The following is a 20,240-nucleotide window of genomic DNA, read 5'->3' as shown; positions in this document are numbered from 1 at the left end:
AGTTGTCGTTAGCTTCCCATTGAAAGGGATGCCATACAATCCCATGACAATCAGCCGAATGAAGCTGTGATGCCACTCCTCCAGCACTCCTATCCTTCCTGCTCCTGCTCCTGCTGCTTCCCTGCACTCCTTTCCAGTTTGCCGCAGAGAAGTATGCTATGGGATTTTTGCTGACCTCGGCTGTCTGCAGGTTGATGCCAATAATCAAGAGACTTTGCGGTGATTTCAAAGCACTTACCTTGTGGTCTGATGTGCGGTTGCCTCTGCTACATTGTGGATGCCACTTGGCCACTAATTACGCAAATGAATTCTCCCCAGCAATAGCAACAACAACAGCAACAGCAGCACAACTAACAAATGTTGTAAACTCTTCCGGCTTGGAACGGGGGGGCCACCTCGCAGTGATAGATGTCACTCAATGGGGATGTTTAAGGTCCTGCCAAAGTGGACAGCAGCAGCAGCAGCAGCAGCAGCGGTGACAATGCTGTCTGGCCCGGACCATTGTCCTGGAAACGTCCCCATCCCGGGTGCTAAGTCCTTGTTGTCTGTCGCATTGAAATTTTGCTGAAATGCGAAAAGCGCTCAACTTCAGTCGAGTGGAAAATGAATCCTTGTGTGCACTGGTGTGCTGCATTTGCAATGCTCAACTGCAAATCCAATTGTGCAGCAGCATTATCTTTTGTATAATTTCTGGAAACATATACATTGTACGTATTGTATGTAGTTGTTTGTGCCTCTTCTGCCCAGCATCCCAGGCCAAAGTTTTGTGAAACTCTATCAGGCTGAAAGTGCCTCCTGCTGTAGTCTAAACACCAAGATTCAATTTGCTTTTAGGCCACCGCAGCCTCAAATTACAATATTGCCACAGTATCTGACTTGTCTCTAATTTGTATCTCTGTATCTCTGGACTTTGTCAGGGCCAAAGGCCCAGTAAATTACATTTACTTATCCCCGTATCCGTACCCGTATCCATGTGATGTGTGTGCTTTTTGCATTACAAATGTCTTAGTTATTCTGATGCAGTCGTGTGCATAAATAACTTACATATGTTTGAATCAATGCAATTAATTGCATTCCTTGGTCACATGACTGATTGCTGCACTTGCATTTCAATCTCTGGCCCGAAGGGGAAATCAAAAATTAATCATTAAAAGGGCAGTAATAGCTTACTTAATTGCATGGCAATTAGTTTGCTACCTTTGAACGGATATCAAGACTTCAAATTGGGAATCGAGGCGTTTAAACAGGCCATTCATTATTATTCTCTATGTATATATTTTGGTCTGTCTGCTGTTTAAGAGTTCACTTCTCCTTCTCTTGTGTCTCATCTTATGGCTTGATTAACCGTTGTTCTGGTCATTTACCCCTCCCATTGCTGTACTCGCGCTAGTGAGAGAGTGTGTAATGTAAAGCGTCTCGCTCAGAGAGGTCAAAGAAGTGAGACAATGAGAGCGCGCGTGGAGCGTGTTCGTCTGCAGTGATGCGTGTGTGGGCTAGAAAGAGAAAGAGACAAATGGTAATTGCGTCGCAGATAATTGTCTTGGATTATGGAGAGTTTTTGGAGTTGCAGAGTTCAGAAGAATCGTCAAAATAAATCAATCTATTTGCCATTATCGAATCATATCTTTGCCGCAGAGCATTCAATTACCAATTGAATGAAAACCAATTGCGTTCCACGCCATTTGCCTCAGCTTGCGGCGTGAACATGAAAGGGATAAGCAAAAAAGTTTCACCACTTCCTGCCCTCCTCCACCCTCTCCTACGTTGAGTGCGAAAATCTTGTCTTGTCATGCAATTATAGAGTTTTAATGAAATTTCGCGCACAGTCAGGGAAGAGCCATTAAAAGACACAAACAGACAAGCGGACGAAAACTAGCAGGAAAGTCGCCTCCTAATTACCCAGGGACAGCGACGAAACGCCCACACACAAACAACCGGACAGGCGGAAAAATAAACCCAAATGGTTGGGAGTTAATTGCATTGCCAATGATGCGGCAAAATCATTTTGACTCGGTGCCACAATGATGGCCATTAAGCCATTAGGGCGCTTAAATTGTCATTAACGGGGCCAGAGACAAATTTAATAAGCGTCAGTCGGCAGAAGTGCGGTTAAATTCTTATATTCTTATATGAAATGGATGAATGCCACTGCCAAAGTTGTAATCCTCAATTGGGTACATAATTCGCATTAAATTGCCAATGACATTCCCAAATTGTTTGGGGATTTCCTCTGCTGTAAAGATGAACAAGAAAGAAAAAAAAAAATGAAAATTATTCATCACTCAAACTCTGGCCTAAAGTCGGAGAATAAGTGGTGAAAAAACTACTAACCTGGAAAAATAGGGAAAAGATGTGAATAAGTACTCTAAAACTTCTCTTAAGATGAGGAGTAAGTGCAGATTCGCTCTGCCAGTCTGAGCCCCAAATTAAAGGATTCAGAACAAGTGCAAAAGCAATTCAAATACCATTCTGACTGCAGTGTAAAAGTGAATGGAATAAAACTTTAATTTCTTGCTTACACAACAAAATGAAATCCATGGAGAGTGTGAGAGGGGAAGAAACATTGAAAGAAAAGGAGAGGGAGAGGGAGAGCTGGGGGACAAATTTAAAAGCAACCAAAGCACAACTGACACGTCGATCCAATAAATCTCCATTGATCCCCGCGGAGCTGTTGCCGGTTGTTCAATTAAAACTCTCCCGGCGGCTGCCCTCAAAGCGGTCAGAGAGTGGTGCCAATGTCAAGCTCTGACACGTCCAGGTGCCCAGCAGTGTGCTCTGCTGTGGCATGCAAATGACCAGCAGAAAGGTGCAACGCAAATACCAGTATGTGGCAAATATGTTAAGTGGCGCCAGGGTAGAGACAGAGAGCACAACCATTTGCATTCTCTGTGAGGCACACAGCTGTTCCACAGCTTCATTGCGGCCAGGTGGATTCCTCCCCATCTGGGGAAATAAAAACAATTTATAGCACACATATACGGGCTCACCTTTGAACTTTACGAGGCGAAAGTATTTTTAATTAAAGCCAACAAGCCAGCCAAGCAGATGAAGAAATTGAACGAATGAAACTCCCACACTCAAACACACACACACACACAAACACGACTAGTTGTGGACCATAAATGCTTCAACTGGCCATTTAGCCCCCTGCCAATGGTTATGGCCAAGTTTGCCGTGCCGTGAGCTCGGTTCCAGGGATAAACGTAGAGGGCAGTCGGGCAGCAAGTGCAAATAATATTATGGCCAACTGCACGCACACCCACCCACACCCTCCGGCACAAACTTCCGGCAGGACAAACTCTGGACCGTAAACAGCATTAAGTAACCGCAAGCAACCAGCAATACCTCCCCCTTCACCCTCACACACACACACACACATGGAACTAACCGTTGGGGGTGCGGACTGTATCAATTGCTGTCGTTGCCGTTGTAGCCACTGTAATTGCCTCGGCTGGGAAGGCAGCTGAGCGTGGCTTCCCACTGTGCGCCGTGCGCCGTCTTATGGCCCTGTCATTGACAAGCTACATAATAGCCATCGACCGCAGCATCTGGTCTACGCTGTCGGTTGTACTCTGCCATTGTGGTCTAAAGATCTTTTCATCTTCGCATTGATTTCCTGGTACATCCTAATTGAATACCTTGAGCCGCCGCTTCCTTAGCTCCACCTTCCGGCCCCATCCCACAGTAACGAATCCAACTGCAAACTAATCTGCATAGAGCTGCGGTGGAGCCGGCTGTGGCTGTGAGTATTTCGAGAAGCAAAAAGTTGCTTATCGCAGACAGTACATACACATTGATATGCAGACACATACCCATATGAGTTTGTGTGCGATGGAAACCCTTGGGCTGGGGCTGCTGCCAAACCCTTATCACTTGGCCAGGCACTGGCACTGTGGGGAAGGTCTTGCCAGATGCCTTAGGAACTGCTTGCCATGCATATCCTCAGAGCCCGTTCCTCAGTCCTTGGCCAACTGCATCTACTTAGCATAATTTGTTGCCTTGTTCCTGTCTACATTGTCTATGCGTGGAGTTGGGGCGGACTGTACTGTCAAGGGCCCAAGTGGCAGTGCTGTCTGTTTGTCTAGACAAAGTCAAAGACAATGTCTGCATACAAAGATTATATTTTGATGAGGCGTTTAACAGACAATCAACGCTTGATTTCACTTCTTACCCATAAACATACGCATCAAAGAGCGAATGAAATGTTCTCTCTCTCTATGGCAGTAATAAATGCTCTCATTAAATACCACGTTAATCAGTTCCGTTTTACCAGAGGAAACATCCCATTCAAATTCAAAATTAGCGCCAACTTTAAACGACTTACAACACTAGCTACTCTGGGTAAGGCGGTGCCAGATAGACAGAAAAAGATCATGCGACCCTGGAAATAGTGTAGCCGTAGATCCGGAAATACAAAAATACCAAAATAAGCAAAAACTGGTATTTTTCGTGAAACATATTTCGGCATATTTCTTGGGTATTTTTAGGCTCATACTTTAAACGCTAAAACGAGTCGAAGAGTGTTTTTCATTCTCTCTCTCTTGGCCCATATGAGAAAACTGGCAAGCTTTTTATAACGGCCTCGTACAATGCTCACCCTGGCCACGAAGGACTAAATAAACAAAACGGGGATATGATGAAGTGTTACATGCATGCATTGATCGATTTTATGAACTTTTTTTGTATTATGAGTAGATATGCGAAAATGGCACTAAATTTTTCGTTTGCAGTTTATGGTTTGCAGATACCAAACGTGATCGAGACATACATATATAGAGGAATCTAACATGGCATAAACATGACAATACGAGTAAATTCATTGTTACCCAAGTCACCTAAGTTTAAAAGCAGCTTGGAAACAGAAATTTAAGAATATAAGGGTATAAAAAGTGCCATAGTCCACATATATGTAAGTTGTTGATAAGTAGCAAATGTGTAGTTACTGTGTAGTCCCCATGTAAAAAAGAGACATTTTTGTTGAAACCTTATTTTATAGACAATCCCATAACAAGGAGTCAATAAAATAAGCCACATTGTAGAAAACTGATTCATCTATCTGATAAAATAATTTGTACAGTGATTAGTGTCTTAACTAGCTAGTAATATTTAATGGAATATCAAAATTGATGAATATGATTTTCCTCGGTATATCTACGGTATATGTTGAAAATGATACGGTACATTTCGGTATATTTCTGAGGGTCAGGCGGTGCTCTGCTAAAAAACAAGCAAAATAATTTGTTTAATTAAAGTGCGCAACAAATGCAGCAATTTTAAAGCGGCAAGTGCCATCAGTTGTTTTTGAAGCACTGTTTGTCTAAGAATATTAACGTGTATCAATTAAAGTGTGCAATCAATTAAATTAAGCTATCCCTACTACAATCAATTTGGTCTTCAAAGTATTATTGTTAAACAGTTGTTTTAGGTAGTTCAGCTGTTTCCCAAAAGTATTGCTTCAATAAGACGCTGCGGTGTTTTAATTGTATTCCATTTCAAAGGCTTCCTCAAATCGTAGTGGGCGTTGAAAAAGCATTCGACAGTTTTGCAGCCATGGTGAGCACCACCTTCTCAGGTGCATTCAGCATCCCTCCGGTAACTCTCAAACTTTCATTGCAGCTTCAGCTGAGGGATTTTCAGAATGTATGCCCCGATGATTTGACAGCGGCCCTGGCTCTTCAGGTTTACAACGATTTAAAAAGGGGTAAGTCAATCTATTATTGCACTATTAATGAGCATTATAACGAATTTTTGTCTCAGATGAGCGATGTGGCCACTTGCAGCCGCACTACGATGATGATTTGAAGGTGTTTTACTTGCGTAAAGAGGACACACAGGCTGCTTACATACCCTTGATCCATACGAAGGGCATTCATTTCAGCCTGGTTGAGGCAATGCAAGATAAATTTGGAAAAAAGTAAGCTTTTGGAATCCACACTTTAACGATTTCAAATGTTAATTTTCATTGTTCCTTTGCAGTAACATATTTTTGGCCATCGTGGATAATACAGGCAACATTTTGTATTACCAGGTGACCGAAGGATTTAGTGAAAAGAAGTTCTAAACATGTTTAAATTATATTAGAAAACGCTGTCCCCCAATATATTAAGATTATGTATATTTATTTAGTCAATCGTTTACAGACTGTCAGATTTATGTGAAGCATTAAAAACCCAATTTCAAACTTGTTTGATGACTCAAAACTGCGTTTATTCAATAGCGATAGATACATTTATTTAAAAATCATATCATAGTTGCATAAATAAGAGATACACGCACAACACGCAACTTGGCAGATAGAGGGGGAGGAATGGGGGATTGTTTGTTGGTGATGAATCGATATTCCAGGCCGCAAGTTGCGGATGCAATCATAATCATAATCGTAATGACAATTCATATATGTATATGCTTCTGCTTGGTTGTATATTGATCTGCATGAGGTGTGCAGGTGCACAATCGTTATCATAATCGTATTTATCAGTAATTATCTTCACATAATGATAGCTTAGCCTACGCTTCCATAATCGATTATTACAAACTTAAATACAATTTAAAAATTAAATTAAAATTAGCATAGATCTTAAGTGAAACAACAATCCGATTGTATGCCACCCCATCATCTCTGACAACGAGAGGTTCGACTCTACCCCGAGCGGCATTAAGGTTATTTTTCGTGTTAAAGCGTACCGTTCTCTCTCTCTCTTTATCTTTGTCTCTCTGTTGTTGGAGGGCATACAAACGAATCGTTTGAAATCCATATATCGTTGAATAAAAATGCTCAAAGCAATACAGTTTCTTGTAAAGTACAATAATAATAATAAATAACAAATGTGTAGGCGTTGTGTGTATGTGTGTATATGAATTTAAATAATAAAAAGTAGCTTTAAAATATATGAAACAACTCGGACAATTGGCTGACCGAGTTGTTTTGAAAACGCAAAGAAATTTACAGGGTTTACACTTTAAAATTGTAAGTATTATCTCTCACTTTCACACTTTTTCTACTTCGTTTCTTAGCTTAAAATATGTTTAGAGGATGAGCTCTTTTTTATCAAGACATTTTCCTGGGTTGGTGTGCATGCAATATATGTATAAAATATATATAAATGGATCCTTGAATTTGTTCTTGTATGTTTTTTATGAAAATATGCTACTCCACTTTGATCCGATCCGGTCCGCTCTGATCTGATCTTCTATTGGTGGCGCTTGTAAAATAGCCTTTGTATACATAATTTTCATCTTTAAAATCTATTTGGAACCTGGCTCACAAAAATCTGTCCAAAATCTACAACGTTGCGTATAAGGCCGTCTTCCTAGGGTTCGTCAGACTATTCTCAATTCTCAATATATTCTCGTTCTCGCGTTAGGAAATTAAAAGAAGCGATAATGGTTCATGCTGATGGAAGGGTATTGAATTGAATTGGATGGGATGGGATTGTTCTGCTGCTGATTGATGATCGAAAAATGCTCTTGCTCTGCCCCAAGAGTGGAGCTCTAGTGGATTTGGCTAATGCTTGTTTCGGTAAGCAAGTGAGCAACACTCGGCTGATTACATGTATATATATATAGTTTCTATATAGATATAATATATGTATGTCCTGTATGGGTATTATCTGGAGGCGTTCTTGTTTAAATATTCAACTCACATTCACTTAAGCTAGCAATAATTACGCGAAGCCACCTTCGTAAACATTTAAAAGCAGAGGGCAAAGGTTATAACGATCGGGCTAGGCCCATTGGTGAGCCATAAGGACTAACTGGACACGGATACGGTTGGGGTGTTGCGGCGCACTAACACCATTCGGCCGTGTACGAAAAGTCCTGGAAGAGCACCTGCTCATCCTCAGAGAGGTGACGCGGCTCCTTCGGTGGCGTCAATTGCGCCTTCTCCGACGTGAATTCCTCATCAAAGTTCGAGACATCTTCCAAATGGTTCTACAAATATATATATATATATATATCGAAAGTCTCTTTGGCTGGGACTGCATGGACTTACAATTGTGGGTACAAACGGTGGCTTGACCTTACGCAGCAGCAGATCATCCCAGACAATGGAGCGGAAGAACGCCTGCTTCTTGACATCCTCCGCGTCGCGCTCCGACGATCCCAGACGTCGCTCTGGATTCTTGCGCAGCAGCTGTAATTTTTTGCATGCAATTGATTAGCCAATGAGCATTGATTTTTCCTAAAGCATGCGAATGAGACTCACCCTTCGCATCACGGCTATGGCCTCGAGTGAGAGGAAGCGCGGATAGCGGACCTCGTCATTCACAATTGAGTCGAACACCTCCTCCTCATCATCGCCAGGGAAAGGGGACTGTCAAATTGCGAATTTCATACAGTTAACCAACGATCTACACACACACATACACAGACGAAGGAATTTTCCTGTTCGACTCACCTCACCAACCAACATCTCAAAGATGAGCACGCCCAGACCCCACCAGTCCACGGCCCGTGTGTACGAGGTCTCAGTGAGCACTTCGGGAGCCAGAAACTCGGGCGTGCCGCAGAATGTGCCCGTGCGATCACCGAAGCCCATGCCTTCCTTGCACAGGCCAAAGTCGGCGATCTTCACATACCCATCCGTGTCCAGCAGCAGGTTGTCCAGCTTCAGGTCGCGGTAGATGATCTTGTTCTCGTGCAGATACTGCAGCCCCAGCACAACGCAGGCCGCATAGAAGACGGCACGCGGCTCCAGGAATACGTCCGTATGGATGTGCATCATCAGATCTCCTCCGGCTGCGTACTCCATCACAAAGCAAACGTGTTGCTGTCGAGGAAGTTTAGTTAAGAATTGGAAATCTCTTTGAGCTTAATTGTGGCACTTACATCGGTCTGGAAGCACGAATACAAATTGACTAAAAACGGATGGCGCATGGCATTGGCCACCTCGAAGATGCGCTTTTCGCTCAGCAGCGACTCCACCTCATCGCGGGCGATAATGTCGCCCTTCTTCAGCGCCTTGATGGCGTAGTACTGGTTGTTGCTGCGCAGCTGCGACAGTATCACCTTGCCAAAGTGTCCCCGGCCCAGCACACTCAGCAGCCGGAAGTTGTCCATCGACAGCATGCCAGCATTCGGAGGCGGCTGTGACTTGCCCAGTCGGCTGGCATCGTGACCACCAGTCTCGCGGAACTGCAGTCCCCGAGCCACATTCTTGCGCTGCCCCTGCTGGCTGGTGTTGCTCGTCGATGAGGAGCTGGGCGTGGGCGTGTACACAGAGGCGGCTGCCGCTGCCTTGGCCACATTCAGCTCGTACTGATTCGCATAGATGGGCTGCTGCCCAGGCTGCTGCTGCTGCAGCTTGTCCTGGCGCTGTGTTGGCTGCGGGAATTGTGGGGCGCCAGCAGCCGCACTGTTTCCATAGATGGTCGGAGTCGGCGGCTCCTGGATGATGGGCGAGGACTGTCCATACTGCTGCTGCTGCTGCTGTTGATTGCTGCCCACATAGAGTTTTCCCAACTGCGGTATTACCTGTGGCCAAGGAAATGGGAGATGTTAGCGGATTGGTTTGGGATTATTCTGGGTAAATTTAGATCACTATTTGTGGTGACAACTTGAGAGCTCTGCATGGATGTTTATTTGGTAGTCTGCCTGTACTTTGGGGGCTTTTACCTGCTCCTGCTGCTCCTCTTCACTCGTCGAACTGTCTAACTTTTCAACAACTGTCTCAAGCAACACACTCTCAACGAATGCCTCCGACTGGGACTGAGAGTGGGTCTGGGCCTCTGCCACCGCCTTTGTCTCCGGCTGTGGCTCTGGCTCGGCCACCTCCTCTATCAGGCAGCTGGTGGTGCAGCTGGCATCGATGGGTTCGAGTGTGATATGTACAAGACTGATATGCGCCTGCAAGAGGATTGTGGTTCAAAGAGCTGCGGTACTCAACGGCGGGGCAACGGGGGACACACAAAACATACAGCAGATGGTGCATCGGATATGGCAGGTGCGGATGTGGACAACAGCTGACGGATTGGCCAATTTGGCGACACATTTAGACTATGAAAATGAGTATGGGAATGCTGATGCTGATGCTTCTGCTGCACTTGCTGTTGCTGGAGTTGCACTGCAAACATTTGCCTCAGGACCTGCGCGAGTGTGTGAAATGCTGGCACAATCATGACGTCACGACATGGCCACACAACAAAAACCGTTCGATATCGACGGATCGACGGATGCTATACCCCGAGGGCAGTAGCGGTAGCAGTGGCGGCGGCAACGGTGGCCAACTGAAGGCAAACAAGTGCCAAAGTCATGACCAGAGGCCAGGCAAATGGTCGCTTAGCATTTTAGGCGCTTCTGCGTCGTTCTTTGGGTCTAAAAATGGCCAAAATGCTACGTAAGACGTGGGCCAGCGGATAGGATAGAAAAATGTGAAAACAGCGCATAGCCAGCCGCCCCCCCAGTATATGAATGAGTACATAAATGGGTGGGGGCGGGGACACACAGAAAGACAAGAGATACATACTATATACATGTACATGTAGGTGGTAAACATCTTAAATGAAATGGAAAATGTGGGAACGTTGACGTTCTGCAATGTCGTGGAAAATGAATGTCGTGTGAGGAGGTGCTGGTGTGCTGGTGCTTGGTGCTTATGGGAGGGACTCAATCGCCTTTTGGCACGTGAAGTGGCGCACTTTCGGCCCTCTCCCTGCTTTCCCTGTGATCTTTTTGGTTTTTTTTGTTTTTTGTTTTCTATTTAATAGAAAGGTGTCTATTTAAAGAGCTTCAAGTTGTCACTTTTGGATATCTAATCGCTGGGATTATGTACCGATAGATTTTCAATAATATTCAGAGCTCTCAAGTCGTTTGGGGTAGTAATTAATTAACAATTTAATTTGTAGAGCATTGGTTTTATTTACAAACAGCTTCTAGAGGGAGTTTCTACAGGTCGATTAACTGTTAGTTAAACTGTTTACTAGAAATAACTGTTATCAGTGCTTTCAACACTATGTTACTACTGTTAACACTACAAAGCAGTGCTGGTAAACGCGATGTTAAGTACAATTCGAACAAATGTGAGTGCATTTTGTTGTTGTTGTCGTGTGCATGAGTATGTTTTATGAATGGTTTATGGACAGTTTCTGAATTTTTCACCGCTTATTCGTTCCTCGAATAACGGCACAAAACGATAACATTAACGGTAACATAAAAAACCCAAAAATCGTGTCAGGCCACAAACGGATAAATGTAAGAAACGATAAAGCTTTTGCGGATTAGTGAATAATATTAAATAAATTGAATTGCACGGTTTTCAGGGCGAGGGTCTGCCCTAGGGGTATTTTTCCGGGGTGGCCCCGTCCTGCAACCGGACAACCAAATCAACGAAATTAAACCAACAAAAATGCAAATTCCAAACCAAAAGCAAAAAAGAAATCAAATGAAAAACCTCCTAACCTCCACACAGAAACGATCGCCCGCACTGGAACTGTGGCTGGACTGCAGCAGATGCCGGCTGCCCCCGCCGCCATCGGCCCTGTACAGATACTCGTCATCGTCCTCGGGATACTCGACCAGGGGCGAGGGCGGCACCGATCTGTCCTCCTCCCGGCCGCCCAGCAGCACCACCGGCGGCATGGTCAGCACCGGACGGTGCAGCTGCTGTTCCACAGCCGATGGCCGCGACAGATCCTCGACGGCGGCAAAGCGATTGCTGGCCTGGGCAGGATCGTGCTGCAACTGAAATTGGTTTGTTGGTGGCATGGCGAGTGGACTTTGGCTGTGGCTGTGGCTGGGGCAGGGGTAGGTAACTGGGCGGCTGACTGGCGAGATCGAGAGCGGTAGCGGGCGCATGAGCGGGGACTGGGTGGGTGGCAGCGGAGGAGGAGGCGGTGGCGGTGGCTGGCTCTGGCGCTGCTTGGCCCACTCGGAGGACTCGGCAATGCACTGCTCGATCATGCGCTGCTTCTGCTGATGCTGGAGCTGCTTCTCCTTCTGTCTGGCCTGATCTTTCTGCTGCTGCTGCTGCTCCTTCTCCCTCTCCTGCTGCTCGCACAGCTCGAGAATGGCCTGACGCTGAGCCTCCTGGAACTGCTGGAGCCTCTGCTGCTCCTGCAGCTGCCTCTGGTGCAGGGCCTGCTGCTCGGATTGCTGCTGCTGCAGTAGCAGAGACTCGAGCGCCTCCTGGTCCAGCTGCAGCTGCTCCATGTCCCGCTCTTTCAGCAGGCGCCGCAGCGTGGTCGGACGCGAGTCCATGTCGGAGAGGAAATCGAATTCATGCAAGGCATCCTGCAGCTGTCGGTGATTAACGGAGATCATGACAGACGGATGACGGGAGACAGGGACGACAGACACACAGATACGCACACAGGCAGAGAGGCGGAGAAATAGAAAGAGATAGAGAGCAAGGAAGGACAGCACAAAGCACAAGAAGAGACAGGGAATGAGAGAAAGTGGGGGGAGTGTATTAGAGAGGATGAGAAATAAGCTTCTTTCGCACAGAGGAATAGAGAGAGTGAGTGAGAGGAAGAGAGAGAAATCGGAGAGCGAGGAGGGAATGATGATGATGAATGTAGATGGAGAGATAAAACGGCAGCACCAAATCCACTGCCCGTATGACACTACCCTACATTTACTGCAAATTTCCCAACACTATTTTACTTTTTAAACAGCTGTAATAGCTTCAAAGCCAAAAAAGAAGAATCCTGATTCGGATATGCTTTGGAGTCAATCAGAGAGCTAACTTCTAAGATCCAAGACATTCAGTTTAAGAACAGAAGACTGCCCAGGGGATTGCTTTAATCTGATTTCTATTACAATCAGTGTTGGAAAAAATGCATACATAAAACAGTCGAAGAGGCAAAATTGCTTCGAATTTCTTTAAAATGAAAAAGCGCAGCGCGGAATTTTGAAAAATTCTGTGCAGAGTTTTTCAACACTGCCCACAATGTTAATTGTTCAATAAGTGCTCAGGTAATGGATAAGTAAGTGTCATACAGGTTCCGGTGTTCCCTTTGGCTGTAGTTCGCATTGGATCGTCGCCCCACATTCCCACCAGAACGTTGATGGCATTGTTGATCATTTGCCAGACCCAACATCTGCATGGATCCTTCTGCATGGAGGGGGGTCTTTGGATACTTACTAAAAGCTTACATGTCTGATAATAAATGTATGTTTGTTTTTCTGTATGTACAATCAATAATACAAAAGCCAACACCAAGGGATAATGATGCGATAACTGTACAGATTACATATGTTTATGTGTGTGTGTGGGTGAGTATGTACATGAGATAGGAGTGAAGCAAGAGGAGGTGGCAATGGCAGTGGCAGTGGCATGTGGCAAGTGGCAAGTGGCAGGCACAACGATCAAACCAGCTACGGGAACACAGCTATATATACATGAAGGTCTTTACACAAGTTGGTAGAAGGGTGAACTGTATACGGGCCTGGTCGTACGTAGGTAATCTCTGAATATCACTCACCTCCTGGTCCAGAACCGGCGTGGTGGTCGATGACTTGAGCAAGGGCGGCGGCGGTGGCGCCGTTGTGGGCGCGGCCGTGCGTCCACCGATGACCGCTGGCGCCTTCGCTCCTCCTGCCGACGGCGGCATCTGTATGATGAGCGAGTTGGGTCTGCCAGCGGCGGCGGCAGCTGCTGCTGCTGCTGCGGCGGAGACGGGCGGTGAGTCGGGTGGCAGGACGCTGATGCCCTGCATGTGCATGGAGAGTGGCCGCATGCCACTCAGCCCGCTGGCCGCCGGATCCGGGTACTCGCCGGGTGTCTCCACGTGCTCGTGCATGCCCGCATCCGGATTGAACTCCAGATTCTGGGCCTGCTCGCCGGGCGTATACGGCTCCGGCTCCACCAGGGCATCCGACGAGGGAGTCCTCGAGATGGGCGACTCGGAGTCGCGGCCCGGGGCCAGGGGAGAGCCGGCCCCAGCGCCTGGGGCTTCGCCCGTGCCCATGTGGACATGGTTGGGGGCATTCCGCTTGAGCAGGCGACCCCAGGTGGCCACATTGATGTTCATCTGCTTGGCCCGGGGGATGTTCTTCGCCTGCTGCCTGTTGAAGATCATGCGCTGGCGGCGCAGCTTGGGCTTCTGCGAAATCATGGGATTGAGAAACTTGATCTCGGCGAACAACAGTCCCTGCGGCTCCAGCTGCAGGGCCATGCCGTGGCGCACATCGTCGATGAACTCCTCCAGCCGCAGTACCTTGACGGCGCACAGGGAGCGCCAGTCGCGCCAAAAGACACCGATCTCGAGCTCTCGGGAGCGGTCTAGATCGATGGAGAAGCGCTGGTCCCAGGCCTGCTGCGAGCAGGGCTTCCAGGAGGTCTGTCCCACGGTGATGTTGTCCAGCTTGATGGCGGCCATGATCTCGAACGAGGTCTCGTCCTTCACCGAGTAGCTCTTGGAGCTGCTGCGCGAGGTGACGCCCTTGACGAAGCTGCGCAGATCGCCGGGACTCGAGCTGTTGTCCTTGTCGCGTCGCGACCGCCCCGGCACATCCTCCAGCAGGTCCTGGCAGCCCATCAGCCGCACCTCCAGCTTGCCCGTCACACTGGCACAGCCCCCCCGCGACGACACCGACTGGTAGGGCTTGCCCCCCAACAGGAAGCCCTGCCCCGTCTGCAGCGATGTGTAGGTCACGGGCACCGGCGACGTCGACTGCTGCACAATCTGCAGCTCCGTCTTCAGCTGCTGCGCCGCCGGCGAGTCCACGGGCAGCTCCTGGCGTCGCAGATCCAGCGAATAGCGCAAGAGATCCAATTTCCGCGACGACTCCGACAAGCGTCCAGTGGCCTATGAAGAGGGAAAAGCGTATTAATCATCAGTCAAAGATTTAAATATAGTAAAATTAGTTGATATATTAAGTAAGTAAAACCAACCCAAGAGAAGGGACACAGATTCTGCTTTACAGACTAGTATTTGATGACTTTATTACAACATTAAACATTAAACTGATTCAGCGCACAATCTCTGTGTGTGTGGGTGTGGGTGTGTGTGTGTGTGTGAGAGGAACATTCGCGTGTGGCTTAAACCTAATCGATAGAAATTCAATCATCCAGTGTGGTGGCTAGGGGCATTGTGGGTTAGTTGGGGCTGCAAAGTGTTAAATGCAAGAGAGGGAAAGCATTACTGATTCGAGTGACGGATCTCGACTGTAACTGCCCCTGGCAGGTAGATGGGAAGGGGTAAACTCAAGCACACTTGTGTAAGTAATCCTCTTTCCAGAGGCCTCTACTGCGGCCTTCTTAGCACTGGTCGCTCGCCCAAGGAGAAGGCTCGGCCGCGCAACTGAAAGCGTTCGGCCAGCCATCGCTGGCAGCTCTCGCACTGGCAGTTGGGATTCTTGGTGGGTCCCACATGGTGGCCGGGCTTGCGCATGGCCACCACATTCCCGAAGCGTCGCGTCTTCTCCAGATGCTCGTGGGTGTAGCCCGAAACGGTGGCGGTGGAGGCCTCGCTGGCCACGCTCGGGCTGTCGCGGGAGATCTCAAAGCGACGCCCTGGCAGCGGGGAGGGAGTCACCACCGTTGTGCCGAACGTGCTGGCCGAAGTGGTGCTGGGCGGCGCCTCGCTGCCACAGCGCACCACAGTGGTGGCCGCTGACAGCAGCTGCGGGGAACTGCGCTCCGACGAGGGCCCCGATCCAGAGGGTCCCTGCGCGCTGAGATTATCGCGTGCCTCGCTCTTCCAGCGGTAGCTCGGATGGAGCAGTCGAAACGGATCCGTACTGGCTACCGAGGCGGCCTGAACGGGAGCCGTGACTGGCGGCGTTGGCTGGCCACGATTCGGATGGATTGAGGGCCCAAAGAACTGCAGGAAAGCGGGACGATTGCGCTGCTGCAGCTGCGATATCTGACGGCCCGGATAGGTGTTGAAGACATTCGTGTCGGAGAAGCCATCCGATTCCGAGGGGATTGTGTCGCTCCGCTGGAAGGAGCTGCGCTGCGACTGCACCTCTTTGATGGTCTGCAGATGCTGCTGGTGCGGATGCTGTTGTGGATGGGGCAGTGGCAAGCTGGAGGCTGTATTCTGGGGCTGATCCAAGGAGTGCTGGCGCGACCAGAGCCTCTCCATCTGGCTGATGCGCAGGCGATCCAGCGAGTTCTCGTAGTCGAAGCTATCGGACTTGGCCAGACCAAAACCGACCATCGGGTGTTCTTCCATTTCTTCCGTTTCCTTCCACGAGGAGTCCACGCAGTCGGTGCCCGCTGCCACGCTGGAGATGCTGCTGCAGGTGGCATCCCGGGGCATGGTCGAGTGCGAGGAGTTCGGGTAGGTGCTGCTGATGGTGTCGTCGCTCGGCTGGCGCATGTACTTCTGCCGCAGATTGGCCAGCTTGGCCGCCCGCTGGTCGCCGATGTGTTTGCGGAAGAGCAGCTGCTTCGATTCGGTCACCTCCTCGGCGGTGCTGCATTTGGTGATGGCGTGGCCCAAGCTCATCTGCTGGTTGTCCTTCGGCTCCTTCTGATGGCCCAAGCGACGGGGCATTGCCCCGCCGGAGATTCGCTGATGGCGCAGCAGCATCTGCTCGTTGTCCAGCACCGTTTGGGGCGTGGAATTCGAGTCCAGATCGTAGCGCTTGCTCCCGGCCAGATCCGAGTCCGAGCTGGAGCTGGAGGAGACCTCCACATCTGCCTGCTGCTCGTCGTCCGCCTCCTCATCCCCCTCGGAGCCCGTGCAATAGACATCGATGTGGACGGTGCGAGGCTTCTTCTCCCCCAGATTGGGCGGCATCCTTGGCAGCGTTCCGCCTCCCTGTTGGCCTCCATGTGCCGGTATCCTGGACATCGAGGCCGACTTGAATGTGGACGAGGGCGTGGTGGGCGTGGGCGAGTAGGTTGGCTGCAAAAATCAATCGATTAGAGTGAGCGGGGAGGAGGGAGGCAGGGGATTATCCCCGTCTTACCACATAGGTGTTCGCCTCCTCTGCCTGCCGCCTGGTGGCAAAGTTCACGAGGGCCTCGGTGGTGGCCCGACGCTGCTCGTAGGCGGTACGTCGACGCTGCTGCGGTTCCATCAACTGCTGCGGCTCCTCGTGGTCGCTGGTCTGGGAGAAGGCATCGCGCAGCTGCTGGGCTCGCACCTTGTTGTGGTACACGAAGGGTTCATGCTCATTCGGTCCTGTGGTTGCTTCCTGTGGCAGGAAGTCAGCGACAGCGGAAACCATGATGTTGCAGGTGCTACGACAGCGCGTTCCGCAAACCTGAGCCGTGGCTCCTGGAGCGGTTGTGCCCGTAGGGAGGGCACGCGACGCCTGCGGACTGCCGAAGGCCGAGTCCGCATTGGTGGTGGTGGCCGAGGAGTTGGTGGACCGGAAGCTGGTCCCCATGGTGTTGGCAGTCTGCAAGAGGAACGTGCGATGAGCCTCTGGTGGTGGGCAAAAGGATAACTGGATGGCACTGCACTCACCTTGTCCACATCCTGCTCGGTTTCGGGCTCATCGCAGGGCGTGCACCACTTGTAGACCACGCGCACTGGCTGCACTGGCTCTGCGGCACCGACGACACCGCACTCCTTGTGCACCGCCTCTCCGGCACGGGCAAAGGTCAGGTGGGCACGCACTGTCCACTCTGCCGTCAGTTCGTGGGGCAGCGGTGCAGGGCGAGAAGCTGCCAATGAGGCAGTCCCAGTGGGCGTGGCCATCTCTGCCTTACGCACTTTCGTGGCTAGCACACATTTGTGGTACTTCTATTGTTTGCTCAAGGTGCCATCTCACGCACATATGGCAACTACATACGATATATTATATATATATGCATATATTCGATTTATATATATATATATTCACACACGATCTGTTATATTCTTATAACTGCGGGCTAAAAATAACATATATCTTGAGGAAAGCGTTTTGATAGTTCTCGAAAGCTGAATTCAAATATTTATTGTATCATTGGATTTTATACGCGTTTTACAGTCAGCAGTGACTATGAGGGATGCTCACGAACACTCCAATTAAATTACATATCCTTAGCTAGCACTTTATTTATATTAAATTTGCAAAGAACAGTGGCCAAAAGGCCACTTAACAAACGACTTTTACTTTTCTATAATAAACAGTTTTCCACACTTTTCGCTTAGGGTTTACCCCTCAAAAGGGGTATGCAACAGCTATCCTTCATAGACACTTCTGACTGTATTTGATTTTTTGTTTTTTCGTATTTTTAGCCGCACGCACACACACAGACACAGTATAAACGAGGAATGGAACTAAAACACACTTTCGTTTTTAAAAATTGTGTGTCTAAATTTATGTGATTTTTATTTTTAACAATTGCAAGATGACCCCAAAACAAAACCCCCCACTCAAAATTTGAGAGCAGCAGCAAACAGAAATCATGAGAGGAGCAAAGAGAGAGATAGAGAGAGAGAGAGAGAGAGAGAGTGGAGTGAAGTGGAGAGGCTGATGATCCGCTCAGAAAAAGAATTACGCAATTTTCAGGTACATGCGGCGTATGCGTATGCGTAATGTGGATGGAGTTGTGCCGATCAGGTGTGTCTGTCGGCTTGCATTTCTTTTGTTTTCATACATCTGTGTATGTGTGGGTGCATGTGGCTAACTTTGTGGAGATTTCCTTTGATCTCTGCCATAGGATTGTTAATTTATTTTTGCATTATTACATATTCATAGAGTTTCAAGCACAGCACACGAACGCGAACACGGAACACGGAACACGTACACGCCACGCGTAATAAAAACACAAAAAAATCTCTATCGGTGGCAGAGTCAGAGGCAGCAGCAGCAACGGCAACGGCAACACAACTTGAACTGAACGGAACAGCGGAAAAGCTGCTTGGGAAAATTCGCCAGAGATACAAATTGAAACGGCAAGAGATTTTCACATTTTATGCTGCTGCTGCCTGCTGCCTGCTACTGGCCAGAGAACTTTGCGCTCGCTCGCATGAGATTTGTTGCCCGATTAAACAGATGTTTAGATATATCCCCAGCTATAGCGCTCTCGCTCTCTCTCTCTCCCTCTCTGGCAGCAGCAGTTCTAAAAATGTTGAGGCACAAAAGGGCAGAAAAAGGGTGGGGGAGGGAGAGTAGAGTTTTCATTCGATTTGTTTATCATTTTGCTGATGTCTGAACGAATAAAAACTTCAGAGTTCCATCATCGATGGTACATCGTCTGACAAGGGGATCAATGTACAGTGCGTTTCACAGCCATAGGCCCAACAAATGTAAGCGCCAGATGGAAATTTGTAAACTTTTGTGGAATCTCATGGAACTGGCTCTGGTCATGTGCTGCTGAAACGCACTGTGATCCGATTATTTCCTCTTGAGATCAACTCCAGCCGACAGATGCAACAGGCGTCGCCCGTCGTCGCCGCAGAAGCCGCAAAACAAATAAATATGAGAACGGGCCAACGCAATGGCAATGGGAATGTTGCCTGCAAATAGAATATTTAGGCCAGAAATCCAAACTGTTGCGGAAGTGGATAGTCTAGCAGTGTAGCTAGTGTGGAGTGTAGACCGAACAGCCAACAGATAAATCACCGAGAGATTCGTTTCTCAGCGAGCCACGCGACAGGAAACGCGCACAGCACACAGCTCACAGCACATTGGGAAATCAACAAAAGACACGCACAAAAAAAACAGAAGAGTATTGTAGATGTCTCTCAATGGATTGGGAAATTAGAACAGTACTCTGGCGATAATTGTCGCACACTTTTCAAAGGAAATGCAGCCGGGAATAGGTAGGGGAATGGCTCTGTCGTAATGCTCTGTATTCCAGGAATACATTGGCCCAAAAGCGATTCCTGGGAATTAAATTTATTCATCGAATCTTTGGACACTTCTCGGCAGAGTTTTCCCATTTCCCAAAATTTAAGAATCTTTTTTTTGTTTTTTGTTTTTTTTTACTGAGTTTGAAATTTCTTTGTAATCTTGAATATTTAACCGAAAATAGATCTAATATATATCGTTTATCTGTTATGTTGACAAACTGCACATAAAAATGAACAAAATTCTCCGTTCCCAATACTCATTAGAAAATTATTAGGGCAGGCCCTGGGGGCACACTTGCCAAAATCATTTTCATATTCGTCCAAGTAAATGCGACACATTCCACGTCCATTAAATTAATGAGACGACAGTCAGGGGGCAGTGCAATTGGGAGGCAGAAAAAAAGATTCGAAATGAGAACCAAAACGAACGAAAAACGAACAGAAAACGAACAGAAACAGCCGCATAATTAGCCTCGTTTTCTCGCTTCTCGCTTCTCGTTCCTTTTCGCCGTTTCGTTTCATGGTGTTTTTTTTTTCGGACAGAAATCACGTATACGT

At 48.0% G+C, this 20,240-nt stretch overlaps 3 protein-coding genes across 18 annotated transcripts in view; 1 reads left to right on the top strand and 2 right to left on the bottom strand.

Moving 5' to 3' along the window:
• Nucleotides 1-5,199: 5,199 nt before the first annotated feature.
• LOC111080623 lies at nt 5,200-6,200 on the top strand. Its single transcript, XM_022376347.2, has 4 exons — nt 5,200-5,553; nt 5,617-5,701; nt 5,758-5,914; nt 5,977-6,200. Exons 1-4 carry the CDS (start codon nt 5,551-5,553, stop codon nt 6,059-6,061), a joined length of 330 nt encoding a protein of 109 aa, XP_022232039.2. The 5' UTR covers nt 5,200-5,550; the 3' UTR covers nt 6,062-6,200.
• The window catches only part of LOC111080620 (serine/threonine-protein kinase N), a 34,319-nt gene continuing 20,265 nt past the window's right edge, over nt 6,187-20,240 (bottom strand). For 5 of the 14 annotated variants that reach the window (XM_041593026.1, XM_022376334.2, XM_022376335.2 and 2 more), the window contains 8 exons: nt 13,422-14,747; nt 11,398-11,679; nt 9,616-9,846; nt 8,830-9,474; nt 8,399-8,770; nt 8,207-8,314; nt 7,994-8,134; nt 6,187-7,932 (listed from right to left, as the gene is read on the bottom strand). In XM_041593026.1, the coding sequence (XP_041448960.1) occupies nt 7,789-7,932; nt 7,994-8,134; nt 8,207-8,314; nt 8,399-8,770; nt 8,830-9,474; nt 9,616-9,846; nt 11,398-11,679; nt 13,422-14,747 (3,249 nt within the window). In that variant the 3' untranslated portion in view covers nt 6,187-7,788. Of the gene's footprint in view, nt 7,933-7,993; nt 8,135-8,206; nt 8,315-8,398; nt 8,771-8,829; nt 9,475-9,615; nt 9,847-9,917; nt 10,208-11,397; nt 11,811-11,948; nt 12,235-13,421; nt 14,748-20,240 lie in introns of those variants that run through there. The other 9 variants (XM_022376345.2, XM_022376343.2, XM_022376338.2 and 6 more) reach the window with 6 other exon arrangements.
• Nucleotides 14,861-18,912, bottom strand: LOC111080622. 3 transcript variants are annotated; one of them, XM_041593027.1, is made up of 4 exons: nt 18,576-18,912; nt 17,364-17,822; nt 16,861-17,295; nt 14,861-16,796 (listed from the first exon to the last, which is right to left on the bottom strand). In XM_041593027.1, exons 2-4 carry the CDS (start codon nt 17,595-17,597, stop codon nt 15,186-15,188), a joined length of 2,280 nt encoding a protein of 759 aa, XP_041448961.1. In that variant the 5' UTR covers nt 17,598-17,822; nt 18,576-18,912; the 3' UTR covers nt 14,861-15,185. The 3 variants fall into 3 exon arrangements, with proteins under 3 accessions (XP_041448961.1, XP_041448962.1, XP_022232038.2); XM_041593028.1 differs by having other exon boundaries at nt 17,364-17,773; XM_022376346.2 differs by lacking the exon at nt 18,576-18,912 and having other exon boundaries at nt 17,364-18,236.

The sequence above is a fragment of the Drosophila obscura genome, unplaced genomic scaffold (genome assembly GCF_018151105.1).
Source record: "Drosophila obscura isolate BZ-5 IFL unplaced genomic scaffold, ASM1815110v1 contig_186, whole genome shotgun sequence".
Lineage (NCBI taxonomy): Eukaryota > Metazoa > Arthropoda > Insecta > Diptera > Drosophilidae > Drosophila > Drosophila obscura.
Note: the sequence above shows the minus strand (reverse complement) of the source record. Positions and strands in the feature narration are given on the sequence as shown.